At 37.2% G+C, this 16,916-nt stretch overlaps 1 protein-coding gene across 8 annotated transcripts in view; it reads left to right on the plus strand.

Annotated features, from left to right (window-relative positions):
• CCSER2 (coiled-coil serine rich protein 2) overlaps window positions 1-16,567 on the plus strand; it is a 65,526-nt gene extending 48,959 nt beyond the window's left edge. For 3 of the 8 annotated variants that reach the window (XM_027649350.1, XM_027649352.1, XM_027649351.1), the window contains one exon: window positions 11,496-16,567. In XM_027649350.1, coding sequence (XP_027505151.1) covers window positions 11,496-12,317 — 822 coding nt within the window. In that variant the 3' untranslated portion in view covers window positions 12,318-16,567. Of the gene's footprint in view, window positions 1-2,981; window positions 3,067-7,575; window positions 7,616-11,495 lie in introns of all 8 variants that reach the window. The other 5 variants (XM_027649353.1, XM_027649355.1, XR_003528652.1 and 2 more) reach the window with 4 other exon arrangements.
• Window positions 16,568-16,916: the final 349 nt, after the last annotated feature.

A 16,916-nucleotide genomic window follows, 5' to 3' on the forward strand; every position in this document is an offset into this window, starting at 1 on the left:
TGTGATTCACTTCCTTTTGGGGATACTTTTGCTGTTTCACAATTCCAGTATCTGGGAAATGAGAGGAATGGGATTTAAGTTAAGTAGCTGGATGCACATAGCAGCTGAGAGGAGGAACTGTTCTGACTACTGCCTAACCTTCAAGTGTAAGTGGAAAGAGTTTCTTCAGAACCCAGAGGAATCCCATCACGTGTGGTTTGTTTTTTTTTTTTTAATAGAAACTGAGGTGAGTTCAAAATTCAAAAATTCAAAATCTGTGTATTTTGAAGACACACCATTGTCTGAGGATATTTGTTTATTAGTCTGTTTCTTTTTTCCTCTTCTTTGGATTTCTTGGGAACCTCAGTAAACATTTGACTAATATAAGGAGGTGAATGTGAATTGTTGTTTAAAGGAGAAACCTTGATAAATTTGCTGGAGATTTGCGCAATAAATACTATTAAAGGAAAAGTAATCTTTTCATAAACCAGACGTATTTGCAGATAGTTCTCTTAATGTGCTGTATCAATGGGATCAGTACATCCATTATAATTTGTAAAATCAGTGTAGGCCATAACACTCAATAAATTCTTGGTGCTGTATTTCCTGGTTCTTACTTGGTTCAGTCAATGTTGATTTTAATTACCTTATTTGAGGTACAATTGAACAGTCCTTGTTTGGTTGTTTTTTGGTTGGTTTTTTTTTTTTTTTGAGTTTTTGTTTGTTTTACAAAAAAAAATCTGGCATTTATTTGGCATTTGCCTATATGGAGCAGTGTAAACTGTAGCATTTGGGAGAAGGGGATTGCACCATACCTGGAGAGCAGTTCATCTTAGCAGGCAAAAGACTCTAGGAAGTTACTTGTGCTTTCTTCATTTACTTCTTCAGTCAGAGTGATGATAAAATACCATGAAGAATTATTGAGAAGACTGTACTTAGTGCTGTGCTTTGAAGTGCTAGTATGGATGTTTAAAAATTTCCTGAATGTATCAAGACATGTAAATATTTCATTGCTTTTACAACAGTATCATAACTGTTATGTAACTCAGCTGGCTTGTGCTTGTCTTAATCTCTCTTTTCAGAGGGTGGAAGGGAAAGGATATAAAATTTTCACCTCCCTTCTTAATGTGTTAAAAATTTCAAAGAAATCTGGAAGAAGCCCATTGCCAACTCAAGTCTGTGCAAAATCAGACTTGTTCTTGATGATAATGTGCTTTTTACTATGTGGAGATTCATTTATCTTTTGAGAATGGAAAGAATTTTTTGTTCTACCGTCCTGACACAATTTAGGATGAAATGTGAACAAACCTGAAAAAATATAGTGTTCTTTGGTACGGTGCTGTGAAAATCCAAAGCTTTTGATCATTTTCTCATCAATCACTGATTGATTAATCTTGTTCCCAGGAATATTTCTATATTTAATACCTATTCAGCTGATGCAACACATAATATTTTGTCATATTGCTTGACTGAAACTAGTACTGTTTTAGCAGTCTAAATACTGTGATGTTAAAAACTGTGTTGTCCTCCACTGATGGAGGACTGGAAGAAGACATTAGGTAATCAATATTTCCATCTAGAGATAATCAAATTGAAGAACTCGTTTCATTTTTTTCCCTTAGATTTTGCTCCAATAATTGGTTTTTCTCAGGTTCTGAAGAAAAATAAAGCAATCTTGTCAGTTTTTTTCCTTTATTTCCTGTTTTAGATTGTGTTCTGGCTAGCTGATTCTAAAACTTGATTAAATGAATGTGTGAAGTTACATTTTAGCAGTGCTGAAGCTTGGAATAGTGGTGGATTATACCTAACTAGATTCGGAGAACTGGAAGATCAGGGACGTGTTTAAAGTTCTACTAAGATAAATAAAAGCAGAATATTTATTTATAGAAGTAATGTGATCTTTAACATTATTTTAAAAGAATCATGGAGAGAAAATACTTTATTGCTTGTCCAGCCCTGGCAGTATGATCTGCAGCTGATATGCAGCAGAGAAACTGGAGAGGAGGGGCAAAGTGGCTTCCTGTTTCCTTTTATACAGGTGTTCATTCAGGTATCTTAAGCCTCCTGGCTGAAACAGTAGCCACAACTAGTTGCTCTTGGCCAGGAGACAATGGCAGTTGTCACTGTCAGTACCGGTATTCCAGAACTTATAAAAGCAGTTTTCAGCTGCTCAAACAGTAAAGGGGTTGTAAAGTCTGTCCTGCTGAAATGGGAAATCAAGATGGTTATTCAAGAGTGAAGTTGCAGCTTTGGTAGATTTTTCAAAGGTAAGGGTATGGAGAAAAGGATACACTGCATAAAATGACTTTTTCTTGTTTTGAGAGTGCAGCAACCACAGTGTGTCACACTTGTGGTGATCCAAGACATCTGACAGGCAAACCCTGCATGCCACAGATGTGCACAGTTCTCTGATCCTTTAATGGAAGACTAAAGCTCCAAGAGCAAAGTGCAAGGAGAACAGTTTTATGTTACCTCTCCTCTTCCACGTTCAATAATACTGTCAAAATAGGAGTGAAGTGGACTCTAAAGCACCAGGACTTGCTAGAAAATTTGTATTGATATATTAGAAATTTTTTGTTGTAAACTAAAACTGGTTGGTTTTCCAGTAGATTAGAACTAAACAAGGTACTGCTTGGTGAGGCATTTCTAAAATATTTTTGAAAGCTGTATAAATACATTTTTATCATGTATTTTTAACGTGAAAAACTCAGCTTCTATACTCTTCCCATAAAACCATCTTTGACAGAAATGTGTGCATATGTATTGAATAAAAATGGAGGGGTTCTTGTAAGGTTTATGACTAGTTTAGGACATCATGATGTCGTTTTTCTTCTGGGCTTCAGTAACGTGCAGCATTTGCTTTTACAAAGTAGAACAACTGGGAAATATAATGATACCTTTCTGTGGGGAAAAATAAAAAAATGGTGTGGCTTTTTGGTGTCTTGTTTTTTTCCCTGTTCTCTTTTTTTATTATACTTCTCCCCCTCTCTCTTTCTGCACAGGGTGGGTATTCTGCTCCCTCCTTCTCTCCCTGGCAGGGCTCATTCCAGGGCATCCCTCGGACTGTTCCACCGCACCGCAGACAGAGTGAGTCTGTACCTCTCACTCATCTCCCTCACCGTGTTCCAGTAGAAGCTTCCCCTTTGCACGCACTGTTCATCTCGTAGTATCCTCCTCTCTCAGGCAGATTTCCAGGCACACACGATAGTCTGTGGCTAACCAACATGCTTCAATCCTTCAGCCAGCGTAAAGCAGCTCCAACTTATAGCTTTATAACAGTTATTAAATGCTGATAGACCTCAGCAGTTCTTCAGGCAAACCTGAGTAGGCCCTTGTTTCCAGTCTTGTCTTAACATAAAAATCTTGCTTGCTGCATTTTCCCTGTTTTCCATGGCCGTAATACACTCTCCTGTTTGTGTGTGTGTTCTGTTTGCTCATCCGTCTGCACGCCTGCATTTGTGGATGTATTTATGTAAATACCTCGTGGCTGTACGTAAAAATATCAGTGAGAAAGTGTCATTGTCTCTCACAAGAAGTTTTCTTAACTTTTCAGAATGGCTTCACTCAAACTAATTTTTTTTTTTTATTCCTCTCTTGGTATTTGTTGTAAAAAGGCTTTTAATACATTGAAGTGGCTGTTGCACAACTTGCATGATTTATTAACATTCCTTATGTGCTAGCTACAATGTGGGCTGATGTAAGATGCATTTGTTCTCTTGGCTTGGATCTGCAAAACAAAAGACAATTGCTGATTTTAAAACTGTATGCTTACGTAGACATAGAAAAATGGTAAGTCTTATTTTGTGCTTTGGTATTGCATTATAAATAGATAAGTATTTGAAGAAATATAACTACTTCATAATGCTAAAGTTATATTTTTTGAATGTGCTGTAATTTGAGAATTACAGTGTTTGCCTAGCAAAGCCCAAGAGTGTATTTGGACAAGAAATAAAGGAAAAAGTAAAATTATGAAAACAAGGTAAGATTTCCAGGGCCAGTGGAGATCTGAAGAGTAAGCTGCACCTTGGAAAACAAAGCTTACATATATTTCAGATTGCAATAATCCTTAGTTGATTCAATTACAAGAAAAAAAAAATCTTATGTTTTGTAAATCGCGTTTCAAATACTCTCTTGGCATTTCTGTGACAATGTCATTTAAACAACTCATCAGGAATGCACAGTCTATTTCATGGGCTTTTCTCTGTGCAATAAGGGGTGTGCTTCATTTTTCCTGTGGTGTCTGATGTGGGACTTTGTGTGTGTAAAGAACATAAAACCCCTAAAACTGATGATCCTCTCACCTGTTGCTGAGTGGAGGACCAGCAGTAGCACAGCCTGGCTGATTTGCTGTCCTATCAGCAGAGACTGAGTTTAAAGAGATAGTTTTAGACCTGAAGAGCATATACATGTTATGGTTTTGGGGCTTAGTGGTTGGAGAGTCAGACCAGAGGATGGTGTTTGAGCTGCCCGGTGGGAGCCTCTGGTATCACGTCATTCACAGGGGCTTCACTGAAGGAGAAAATTTTTTGTTGATCTCTTACCCTGAGCCCCAGCCTCATTTCTCAACCAATGGCAGTGGCTTCTTATTCAGTATTCCACAGCAAACTTTTATTACAAAAGCAGGTTGGATTTTTTTAGTATATATCTTATATATTCAATTCTATGAATTACTAGTAAAGAAAATAAAGTAGGTGAAAGTTGGCCCTTGATTAATGAATCCAAGCTGTAATTAACATATTCTTTAGGAAAATAAGTTTCTTCTAGTAGTGTGTTCGTAGCTTTTTTTCATTAAGTCTTAGGTTTAATCAAAAGATAAATACCGGGAATAAAAATACAGTGTAAACTATGACGTTTCTTGGACATTTTTAATGACATTCTTATGAAATCAATGAATTATCACTGTGTGAAGAGTTCTATATAGTAGAACATTACTGGAATTCTCACTAGTATCCTTCTTTCCCACTTGTTTCAGTGGTTCTGGGTTGCAGGTTTTTGAGCTGGTAAGAAATGCCAGCTGTGGGGTTTCGAGGCGAGTGGTGAGCTGGGTATCACAAAAGAACACTGTCAGTGTTCTTTTGCAGTAATATAGAGAAGGTGATGAGAACGTGAAGTAGTCTCAACTTTTGTCCAGTTGTGTTTTCTGTCTGGAGAACTTGGAATTCAAGCACTTCTTTTATAGTTTCTGGATCCCCAACCTAAAATATCATCTGTGTCTGAATACTGCAGGTTTCTGATAGCTGATGAACACATAGGTCACTTACAAGCACTGTAGGTTATAGGGATATAAGTGGGTAAACTGTTCATATTGCAGTACATAAACAACTAAATATAATTTCACTCCTGCTGTACAGGACAGGTCATATATCCCTGCTAGGTAATAGTATAACACTACGGTAGGCTTATGGTTCTTCTCTATTAGCACCATTTACAATGTCAGCATATACCTGCTGCTGAACTGCCCTAGGGACTTACCATGTCACTCCACTTCAACACACTTCAGAATTGGATGTATTTTTTTCAATTTTAGTGACAATTAATTTTTAGTACTTTCACATTTATGAACTTCATGTTGTTTCACTAGCCTTGGAAGCAATTCAGCACTTTTCATTTCATAACACTTTGATAATAGTACATGATTTTTGTCATTTCAGGAATAAAAAACATATAATTTTGTTCCTGTATTTCCCATGTGTCTTGAACTAAACTCCTGGGTAATGGTCCTTTATTTGTCTCTTGGTTATAGGATATATCAAACTTTGTTCAATATAATTAAAACTTTTCCATTTGTATTCTGGAGCTTTAATGATGCAGCTCTAGAAACATAACACTTAGAATACACATTGGTAAGGAACTAGTCATGAGCTCATGTTGTAATACAAGAATATTGTACCAATTTCTCCAGGCCCCTTGTCCCAAGTGCTTCTCCACACAGAAACGCTGATGAAAACGGTTCTGTTACTCAAGCATTGCAGTTGTTCACATCTCTGCTTGCTGTGCACTTCATGAAAAAAGCATTTAGACTTTTTGTGTGTAAGCATTACAAATAAAGGTAATCTAAGCAATTCTAGCAGGTGACACATAGCTTGTTGTCACCAGAAAGAAAGCTACTGTATGCATGGTGACTAGAAATCAGGTCCAGGCTGTGCTTTTTCATGCATTTTCTTTTAAAAAAGGTTTCTCAACACTGAAATGTTTCCAAACCTTTATTAACCAATTCAAGTTCTTTGTAGGGTGTATGAAGTGTTTGTGTTAGCAGAACAAAGCTGCTTCAGAGCATTAGCAGGGAAGTTACATGACTCATGTGAAGAAAGTGACAAATTATTAAAATGTCCTGAAATCATTACATTACTGTCTTTTATATGTAATTGCTTTTGTTTCAAGTGTTAAGTGTTCAGCTTTATGAAGAAATGTCTTTTAGGTAAAACTCCCTTCTGCCAAATTAGGTATTTGGAGATTCAACTGCAAGAGAAATGTCTCTTGTACCTAATGAAGTATGTTTGCAAACAAAACTTAATTTTGCATATGGTCGTATTTGTCTGCTTGTTGCAAATGTGTCTGTAATTATGGATGAAATACTTGCCTTGATGGAGTTATATATTACTTGGAGTAATTTTTCTTTGTGAAAGTCTTTCTCTCTAAGTTGGAATTTCTATACAGACTACACAGAAAAAAATATGCTTTGACGTAATACTGATTATTTTACTACTCTCATGCTGTGATGAGTGGTGGTTTAAAAAAAAACATTAGGGTTGTTTTGTATCATTCTTTGAAGTTGTACTCCTTACTGCAGAATCCTATTTTACAACGTTGAACTACACATATAATATAGCTACCTAAAAGGGAGAGAAAAAAAATTTGAAAATTAAGGTATTGGCAAATGCTACAGATTTAAGGTGTGAAATCTTGACATTTTCCAGAGGTAGAAAATGAGAGCTTTCCAATGCAGCCCTACAGTAGAGCTGTGTCTGCACAGGCCTTCATTTGAAATGACAGCTTATCCTGTGCCAAAGCAGTGAGATGAGGGATGTCAGAACTGATGAGGAAATGAAAAAATTATGTAGCACTGTTTGTGTCCCTTCTGCTCTGGCCCTCTCCGAAAAGAAACTGTGGGAGTTGGGAGTCTCTTCCAACTTGTGAGTTGGTAGAAAGAGGAGTTATTGACAGTATGGGCAACGTGATCCGAGGATGTAATGCAGTGTTCTTATGACGTTATTGTTCGTTGTTAGATATCTAACATGTATGTGCATGGATGCAAATATTTCTGATGTGTACAGTTGTAAGGATACATACAAGTTCTAGTTACAGTATTTGGAGTGTAAGAGATTGACTGTGTTAAAGAACTTGAAGTTATAAGAGCAAAAGTATTCCATGCAGGTCTTGCTATAAGTATTATTTGTACTGCATTACTTAAAAACTATTGCTACCTTTGTTTCTTGAAGGAGGATTAAAAACCGAGGGGGGACCTGGTAATTGCAATTGAAATGGTGAAAAGTTGCAGTTCTGTCATGGCAATTGCTCATTGTTTTGTCTTGGTCCTCTGACATCATTGTCCCTGTGTTTTTCTTGTCTCTGCTTTCCCATTATGCCATTGGCAAGGAGTTGAGAAGTTAGTCCATTACTTCTGTGATAAAGCGTGGTACAGTACAACTTTAGATTTATTCCCATCTCCTCCCCATGCGTTTTCATTGTTGGGTTTTTCCTTTGCCCTGTGCATGATGCATGTCTGTGGGAGATGTGCATGCAGTTCTCGGATTTTTCATTGCATCACTTCCCTTGTTCCTCAGGATACTGCAGGGAGAAAATGCCTTTATTTCATTCTACAGAGGTATTGCACAGGGAACTGAGTTGCAGATCGAGAGAAGCAAAGCAAAACTAAAGGGAATTTTCAAGTATTGATATTAAATGAATACCACTGTCATGACCATGTTGATTTAACTTCTTTTTCAGTACAATACCTGTTTCAGTTTTCCAACACAAAGCTAATACAGTCTCAGTAGTTTGATAACTGAGCAGTAATGGTAATCCTCATCATGGATGTCATTTTTCTCTGGATGGTGTAACAGCCAGTTTTACTTGATAGAAATAACAGAAAAATCTCTTAAGCTACTGAGGTAGGGACTGTAATTGAGTAATTTTGATTAGTGTGTCAAAATTTGCAAGACTCTTAAGCTCTTACCAGTACAGAAAACTCTGTTTCTTTGTGCAGAAAGGAGCATGTGCAAAAAGCATTTTGTCTAATCCTAGAATATGCTGAGTTGGAAAGGACCCATGAGGATCAACCCTTAGCCCTGCACAGGACAACCCCCAAGAGTCTCACCCTGTGCCTGAGAGTGCCATCCAAATGCTTCTTGAACTCTGTCAGGCTTGGTGCTGTGACCACTGCCCTGGGGAGCCTGTTCCAATAATGTACTTTCAGGCTGGGGAAAACTCATTTTCTTCAGTTAAATTGTACTTGACATGTTTAAGTCCAAATTTGCATAGTAGGAGCATCCCAGAGAATGCAGGTGTTTGTCTACCTGCACGTTTTCTTTGTGGGACACAAAAAGAAGTGAGGTTAGCACGGCAGTCATGGGGTCTGTCCCACCCCAAAAATATTGCCAGAAGTGCACTCAAAGCAATGCAGATGGCAACCTTTTTTAAAGACTTCCATGAAATAAAATACTATGCCTGGAAGGTAGAATGCTTCTTTATCTTTTCTCCTCCTTGTGATGAAATTCATCAAGTACTAGTCCTTCAACTGACTTGGTTTGTTTGTTGGTTTTGGTTTTTTTACTAGAAACATAATTTCTAAGACTTCCTTAATAAAAGGAAAACTTGTGTATAAGACAAAGCTGTGAGCTGTGGGTGACAGTAGTGCAGTTGTCAGTGTGAGATACCTCATGAACTGTTACTTGCATATTGTGCAAGTGGCATGTTGCTGCTTTCAGTGTCATCTTGAATGTTAATGTATGTACCAATTTGAAAAGATTAAAATCTCTAATGGTAATTGGACAGAGCTAGAGTAGAAATACAAAATTAAAAAATAGTGTTTCTAAAACAAGTTCACAAAGATGATAGCAGAGCTTTAGTGTCATAATCCAGAGCATGTAGCTGTTTTCTACCTTTGGATTGCTAACTTTCTACATATTAAGCTGCTTAGACTTTTTTAGGTTATGAAGGATAACGAGTAAAACATGTATTTGACTGTTTTTATATGTAAAATGCAAAGTTACCCAGAGGGAAAAGCTCAAATACTACTTAGTCTTTGTCAAAAGAACTCGAAATAGCATTATTGAAAGCTTACTGCTTTGTTCTATTTCAGATGTGTTTGTGTTTAACTCAGCTTTCCATACAAGTTTAGTTTCTTCTGTAACTTACACATTCTTTCATTTTGTTGATCACTATAACTAGGATTATTTGATATAAAATTAGGATTTGTAATGATCAGATTAAATATTTGTCTGTGTTTTTGAAGACTGGCATTTAGAAACCCTTTCTAGGTGAGGGGAAAAGGGTTTCTGACAATTATATTTCCATATTTGACACTTATGTGTTTGCTATAAGTATTTTAATTTTTTACTTCAAGTAGGATTAGAAAATTTGATTTATTTGTTGAAGTATTTGTATGGGAATCAGGTATATATTCCTTTGGTTTCTGCGCTCATTATTAGCAGTTTTGTTTTTACAGATGAGATCTCAAATCAGTAAATAATTTTGGCTAACATCTGCCTTTTAGCTCCTAGGCTGGAAGCATAATAACTCCTGTAACCCATTACATAAACACTGGAAAATGACAAAAATATCTGGAGGATTAATTTTATTTAAGCTGTAACTCAATATATTGAATTATTCCTTGTGTTTAGTACTTCCTTCATTTAGGATCGCGTGGTTAAGAAGGATTCATAAAGCTAAGCTAGTTTTGGGTCATGTAAGGAATGATGTTTTGATACTCATTTGACACCATTTTGGAGACATCTTTGCTTTTTTTTTTTTTAATCTTCTCCATGTTTCCAAAACAATTGTGTTCGGACAGTCCAGGATATTTGCACTTACGTGCCTGTCATTGGTTCAGCTTAGATTTTGCCTTTGCTTACAGGTAGAACCAGTATATTCTAAAGGGAAAAACTTTGAGTAAATAAAAAGTAGATTGAGAAACCTTGTTTTTTTTCACATTACCATTAAATTTTTTTTTATGAGGAATTTTGAGGATTCAGTTGTCAGTAGTAATCCTGCCAGGGGAAAGATGAAAAGTTTAAAGAATCCTGAGACATATTATGACCCTAGAAATGTAACAGGAATCTGGCATGCACAACTATCCTTGCATTCCTCCTGCTGATTCTAAGAAGAGCTGAAAAGACCAGACAAATAATTGGTTTTCTCATTTGGAAATTGTGAACAATTCAGGAAAGTGACTGAAGTGATGCTGTTAGTCAAATCTCTCAAACACAAACATTGGTTCTTTTTTGTTGACTGTATTTCTCTAGTAAACAACCAGAATAAGCCTGTTTGCTGTGTACATGCAATCTGTCAATTGCTAAGAATTCAAGTAGTTGAGTGATGACAATTTGTGGTAGTTCTGTTCCCCTCCTTTTAAAGAAAATCAGAAAATCATCCAAATCTGCTTAAACTGTAGTTTAAGTTTTAATAGGTTTTGGGTTTTGCTGTGAATTACAGAAGTTTTAATAAAGCTTCCAAGATCTGTATCCAAGTTTCAGGTCTAGGATGTGACTGTGAAGTTAGTGCACACATTAATCTTTTAAGTCTTTTTACAGGGAAGAGCAAAGAGAATAGAAATGACCCAGAAGAGGTACCGGCAGTTCTCTTGTCTGATGCATGTCTGATCAGATTGTATCTTCTGATCAAATGTAAAAACTTCATTCAGTTATCTTTATCCCTTGGTTATCAGTGCAGTAGTATGTGATCTCTAGTTTCACATGTACTCCGTTCCTTTATCAGCCCATTTGAAATCAATTCAAGATAAAACAGTTCCCTAAGCCTAGTGAGTAGCCTGATTACCACAGTGTTGCATCAAATTTTCTGGCCTCACTTAGGCAAGAAAAGTGCCCTATAAGTTCATGTGGTCCATTAAACACCTTTCCTGCCTGTACAGTAAAAGGGCTGGGATAGTTAACTTCAGTGTGCCCTGAATAGAAATGAAAAGATGGATACAGCCTGATAGCCTTGGCGTTGGTTTGAGCACTCCAGTGAGAATTGCTCGGCACCAGCGATCTGTCCTGTAGATTTAGGTGAAGCCACCAACCATGCCTTTTCATGTTTCCTTTTTAAGCTTATTGGTTTCTTTTTTGTCTTTTATGTTGTTGTTTATTTCAGTGCTGGTATATTTTTTTCCCCTTAAGTTACAAGTCCCATTTGTATGCGTCCCATAAACCATCCTATTTTGCCGAAGTCAAAGTTTTGATTTAAGAAAACCAGATGTACAGCCCTTGTCAAGCATCCAGTCAGCGCACGTTGGATTCAGAATGTTATCTGGTGTCTTCTTGGCCTAATATATTCTTGTATTATTTTCTTTTCAACAGCCTCAAGTACTACAGCCTTCCAGCAGCCTTCCCAGTTCCACAGACCTCGCCCAGGGAAAACTAGTAAAAATGCCACATATCGAGGCCCACAGTGAATATCCTAAACATGATCTGCATGAAAGTAGCAATCATCAGAATCCAAATGCTGCAAATGTCTCTCTCCCAAATAGCCTGAATGATGTAAACTCTTTGACGAACCTACAGTTAAACATAAAAGATGAAAATGCATCATATTTGGACAATTTGAAAAACAAATCCACTGAAAACCCTGCAGAGGTGGTGAGTAATAAAGAAGGTACATTGCCATCTCGTTCCCGTTTTCAGACCTCTACACGAGCTGATGCCAGAGAGGTGCAGACTGAACTACCTGTGAAAGGTCAGCCCTCGTTCACAAACCAGGCTTCTCGGCCAAAGACTTTAAGAATCGCAAAGCCCCCAAATGCTTTAGTGCCTCCTACAATGGCCGTTCTCATACGATCTGCAAATCATTCCGCTGCTTCCAAGGAACGTGAGATTCTACCACTAAGTAGTTCAACTCAGCTACAGCCAACATCTGGTCAGGATAACCTAAAGGGTAAACAGAGTCAGAAAGTGTCTAAACTTCGCCCACCAGCTATGTCCTTTGTTAGAGCTAAGCAAGTGAGCAGTCAGAAATCCACACCAGTATCTCCGGAGCCTCAGAACACCTCTTTGAAGTCTAACATCCCAAAGCCACTGGTACAGAGAAAAGAAAACGTTCAAACACACCCCACCAGTTTGCATTGTGGGGACAGCGTGCCCTCCAGCCGGCATTCCCGCCTCCCCAAACCAAAGATGCACTGAGGACGTACCCACATCTCACCCAACGATGCCACACAACAAACCACTTCCTGTGTCGCGACTGCCTTCGAGCCTGCCGGACCCACAGCCTGCAAATCCCAAGTCCACGTTCAAAACAGCAGCTTCTTTTTAGGGTTTGCACACTCCACCCTGCGACGTTCTGAGGCTGTTGTTGTGAGCTGTGCAGTTGCTCTTGAGAGCGTTCTATCTTCTCGTAGGTCTGTAATAAAGATTGTATTGCGGTCTTAGTAATTAAGCAAATGCTGAAGTGCTGAAGTCTGTGGTGACCACAAATACCAGAATGCTGCACTACCTATTTCAGGGTGGCAGAAGTTATTTCTTACCTCTGTTTCTTTGAGTTATTAGACGATGAAATTGCTGTTCTGTTTAACTTCTTGGTTCTGAGTACTCGTTAGGTCAGAGTGGTGGAAAGTTAGACTTACTAGCAGATGTTTTATCGGCCATAATTCTGACTCTGTATTCCAGAGGCCTATGCAAAAATCCTTGTATTTATCATTATCTCAAGACTGACATATTTAATGTTATTTAATCTGATGGGTGGGGTGGGTTGTGTTGTTTTTGTTTTACTGTAATCTGAAGTTGCTCTGTTCTTTATTTATCCCATTTTCACTGTTCACTGACATTAAGCAGATTTCACAGGGTGAAACGAGTCTTCTCGCTTAAACATCATCATTTGTTAAAAGATTGTGGTATGTTTTTATTGTGTTGAATGGACACATTACCGGGTAGATTCTTAAAACGCAGTGCAAAGGATACTTGTGCAAAACCTTCCAATGCAGGCTCTTATGAATTGATAAGTAGGGAGCCTCTGGGAATATGGGGTCCATAACACCTATGTTGAGGTTGCACAACATGCATTTTAATTAATATTTTAAACTTTTATTGTATTACTTGTATTTATTGAGTTCTGTTTAATATCGAAAGGCTCTGAAGTACCTGACTTGAAATTTTGCACAAACTTTGCCATATGTGTAAGAATTTGAAACTATTTTACAGAATAAAACTTGTATTAAAAATGCAACTATTTTTAAGAAAGGAAAAAAAAATTAATTAACCCCACTTACTTGCTTTGAGCAATCCTATTGTGTTGTAATCCAGAGCTGGTACTCTTAAGAGTTTTTCAGAGATGTGTATTTTGGTTTTGGGTTTCTGTAATTTGTTGGTGGTTTTTTTTGTTTGTTTGTTTTGTTTTTTGTTTGGTTTTTTTTTTAAATTTCTGAAGAAGTGCATGATAACTGGGAAGGAGCCTTTTGGGGAAATAAAGCAAAAAAAATCAATATTTTTGTGCTCTTTAGGAGAAGTATTTTTTCTGAAAGTAGTCTGGAAATATATGCCCATCATGGTGCACTGTGGGACCATGACATGTCATGCTAGTTAAACATATACATATCCAGTGAAGCTTTCCAGAAATTTGATGTTGTGTCCCATCTACAATTCTTCCCTTCTTTCCCGTGACTCTCTTTGATGTTACTGGTTGGGTGGTTTGTTTTTTTTTTTCTGTCCTTTAACCAGGGGTATCCTGATGGAAACCTCCGTTCGGTGAAGGAAAAAAGCATTCATCTGAGTTTTCAGTGCATAGTTAATATTCAAGAAAGTTTTTGAATTTGTCACACTAATTTTTTTTTAACTGACAATGAAGTGGGAAAATTAAAAGGCTGGGGGAAAAATGAGTAGGGGGGAAGTTCCATTTCAGAACTACTTATATCAATCTGAAATAAGGGACCTGCAGGACCTTCTGGGAACTGTGACGAAGACAATGTAAGCAAGACATAAGGAGGGTAACGTTAATTGTTACAGTTGGTATAGGATCAAAATAACTACAGTTTGAGATTGCAGTAACAGTTATTCTCCTGGAATAATTTATTTCCTTGAAAAGCATTGAACTGGATGTCCTTTAGTGTATTTACTTCCAGTAAGAAAATAAAACTGACTTATATTCCCCAAAACTAGCTCCTGGCAGCTAACTGTGTTTCTCAGGAGTTTAAAGACTGCTGCGGGAATGATCAGATTCCTGGTTTCTGGTCCATGTAGATTTCTATGGATGGAAGGTGTTTTTTTTAAGTTTACTTTTCTTGAAGAGAACCTGATTTTACTGTTACATGTATATGATTTTGTGTAAAAAGTATGATTTTCATTTAATGGTATTGACAGAGATATTTCATCCTGAATTCTTTTGCATCTTACTCTGGAGGTATCGCCAGCCTGATCTAGCGATGTTAAAATTTTTATGTTTACATTAAAAGTATAGATATCTTACCTATCTGCACCTTTACTGAAAATTAAGTAGAGAGATGATCAAAGCAAATTAAGCAAAGAAAATTGAGATGATCAAGGTTTTCATAAAAAAGATAGTTCCTAATTTTTCTTTCCAGAAGAAAAAGGTTATATTTATACAAGGGTGGGGGTGTCTATGTTAAAGGAACATAAGTAGATTATAGTGGTTTTTTTATAGCATTTCCCCATTTTGTTCTGACAGATTAGTGAGATGATGAGCTGGAGACAGCAGGATTTGCTCATGGATGAGACAGATGCTAGCCTGACTTGTATTTGTGTTCAGCTGCTAACCTGCCATCCCTGTAAAGACAACTCCATGTTTTGGCTCTTCAGACTTTCCCAGGGAGGGCTCTGTTACATGTGCAGTAAGTCCAGAGTATGAGCAAAGCCTGTCAGGAGATGGGCAGCTGGAAGAGTAGTGGAGAAGTGAAGTTTGGAGCTTCACTTGGGTTTGGGGGGTGATGGGTGAGAGGGTGCTGAGTAGAGCTTCTCAGATGGGATTAAGTATTTTCAGGTAACGTATCTACCTTAGGGAAGGTGCAGATATATTATCAGTACTGGTGCAGTTATCCAAAAGGCATAAATGTAAGTGTTCGATATCTTCAGGGTTTTTTTTTTTTTTAGGTTTATGAAACTGATGTATTGCCATTTTTCTTTGGTTTTGATTTCTCATTCTTTTGTGCAATATTCACAAAAGTATTAAACTACTGTTCAGTATGTGTGTACAGAGGCAATTACGTGTTTTAACAAGTGAATAAACACAAAAGAAAAGAACAGAATTGCACTTTAAATGAGCTTTATTGCTTGGAGTTGTGCCTAAAATAATCTAGATGCCTCCTGCTGTGTGTAGCTTTTGTTTGAAACCAATTTCCCCGGTAGTGTTGCTGTTTCCAAGGTATTTTCACATCACTTTCACAGAATTGATATGCACTCTAGCATGTTAAAAAATATTCATATAGTGTACTGAGTTTTTGTTGTGCAATGACTTTAATTTAACCGTGGAATTTTAACACTGAAGATGCAGCCAGATTATTATTACCTTCCCCTTCCCTGAAGCCAGCACTTCCTACTGCCAATCAAAGCCCATGGCTAAAATTCCCTAGGACTAGCATAGCTCTGAAAGAATAACGGCCTCAGCCCATGTTTTTGTTTGAGAAAAGAAGTGCAATATTATCTCAGACTTTCTCCAAATAATCACAAAAGGCCCTGAAAATCTGAAACGACGCTGAATTTCGATACAGTTCCAAAAAAAGTTTGTTCCTCAGCTTTACATCTTGTAGCAGTGAGACTGCACATAGCAAGTAGACTGCATCATTGCTCAGTAAACTTCATTTCATCCTTGATCTAAATGCCAGTTTGTTGTAATGATGCTGGAAAGTTGAGTATCATTTGTTTGATTTCCTTTGTCTGCATGTCACAACCATATGCACATTCTAAAGTGTCATACTTGGGTAGGTTGCATGTTTGGGGGGGAAGTGTTTCTGGTTTTGCACAGCACATAATTCTCTTAATATGGACATTTTCTTGCTGTACAAATGGAAATCAGTTCTTGAATTGGGCTTCTGTAGCTATTCCTTATCTCGTTACAGAGGCTTTTTCTGAGCAGAGTGGATTTAATACATGATCCTGGTGGTAGGTCTCAGTATAGTCATCTTACAACGATGCTATCAAGGAAAATCAGTCACTGTTGTGGTAAAGCTGCTCACTGCCTACTTAATTGTAAAAGCACCACCGTCAAATGAATATAATTCCAGTGTAACCAGATCTTAAATTCAATAATAGCTAAAACAAGAGGTACTCTTACTATCTGCTTTGTTTTTGATTTTTTTAACCCAGGCCAGAGTAAATACTGTATATTGGAATTTGCTTGTAAAGTTGATTCAAAAACCTGTATGTAAAAATTCTTTCCTCAATGTTGCTCTAGTGAATAAAAATAAAAGTCATAATTCTAATAAGTATCTCTTTCTCCTGACTCTTCACTTGTGTGTTATTTTAAGTCATTACTCAGAATGTAGACAGAAAATTTGGGGAGAGAAGGAGATTATGCTTATGCTTACATTGTTTTCATGGAATTGTCTTTCTCCCACAGACTTCGTGGGTTTTAGCATGAGACTTTTTATTAAAGACAAAAGAAAAGGAGAAAAGAAAAGACTAAACATTTTTAAGGTGTTGATTCTAGACAAGCGTGGACTGATGTGGCTAGTTCTTAAAGTATGTTATGTCACCTGTAGTGCACAGCTGAGAAGAGTATTTAATAGTTCTTTTATGTAATTAACTAGTTAAAGTCATTATTATAAGAGGTTACTT

This window comes from Corapipo altera, unplaced genomic scaffold (genome assembly GCF_003945725.1).
Source record: "Corapipo altera isolate COAL_440 unplaced genomic scaffold, ASM394572v1 53, whole genome shotgun sequence".
In the NCBI taxonomy this organism is placed as follows: domain Eukaryota; kingdom Metazoa; phylum Chordata; class Aves; order Passeriformes; family Pipridae; genus Corapipo; species Corapipo altera.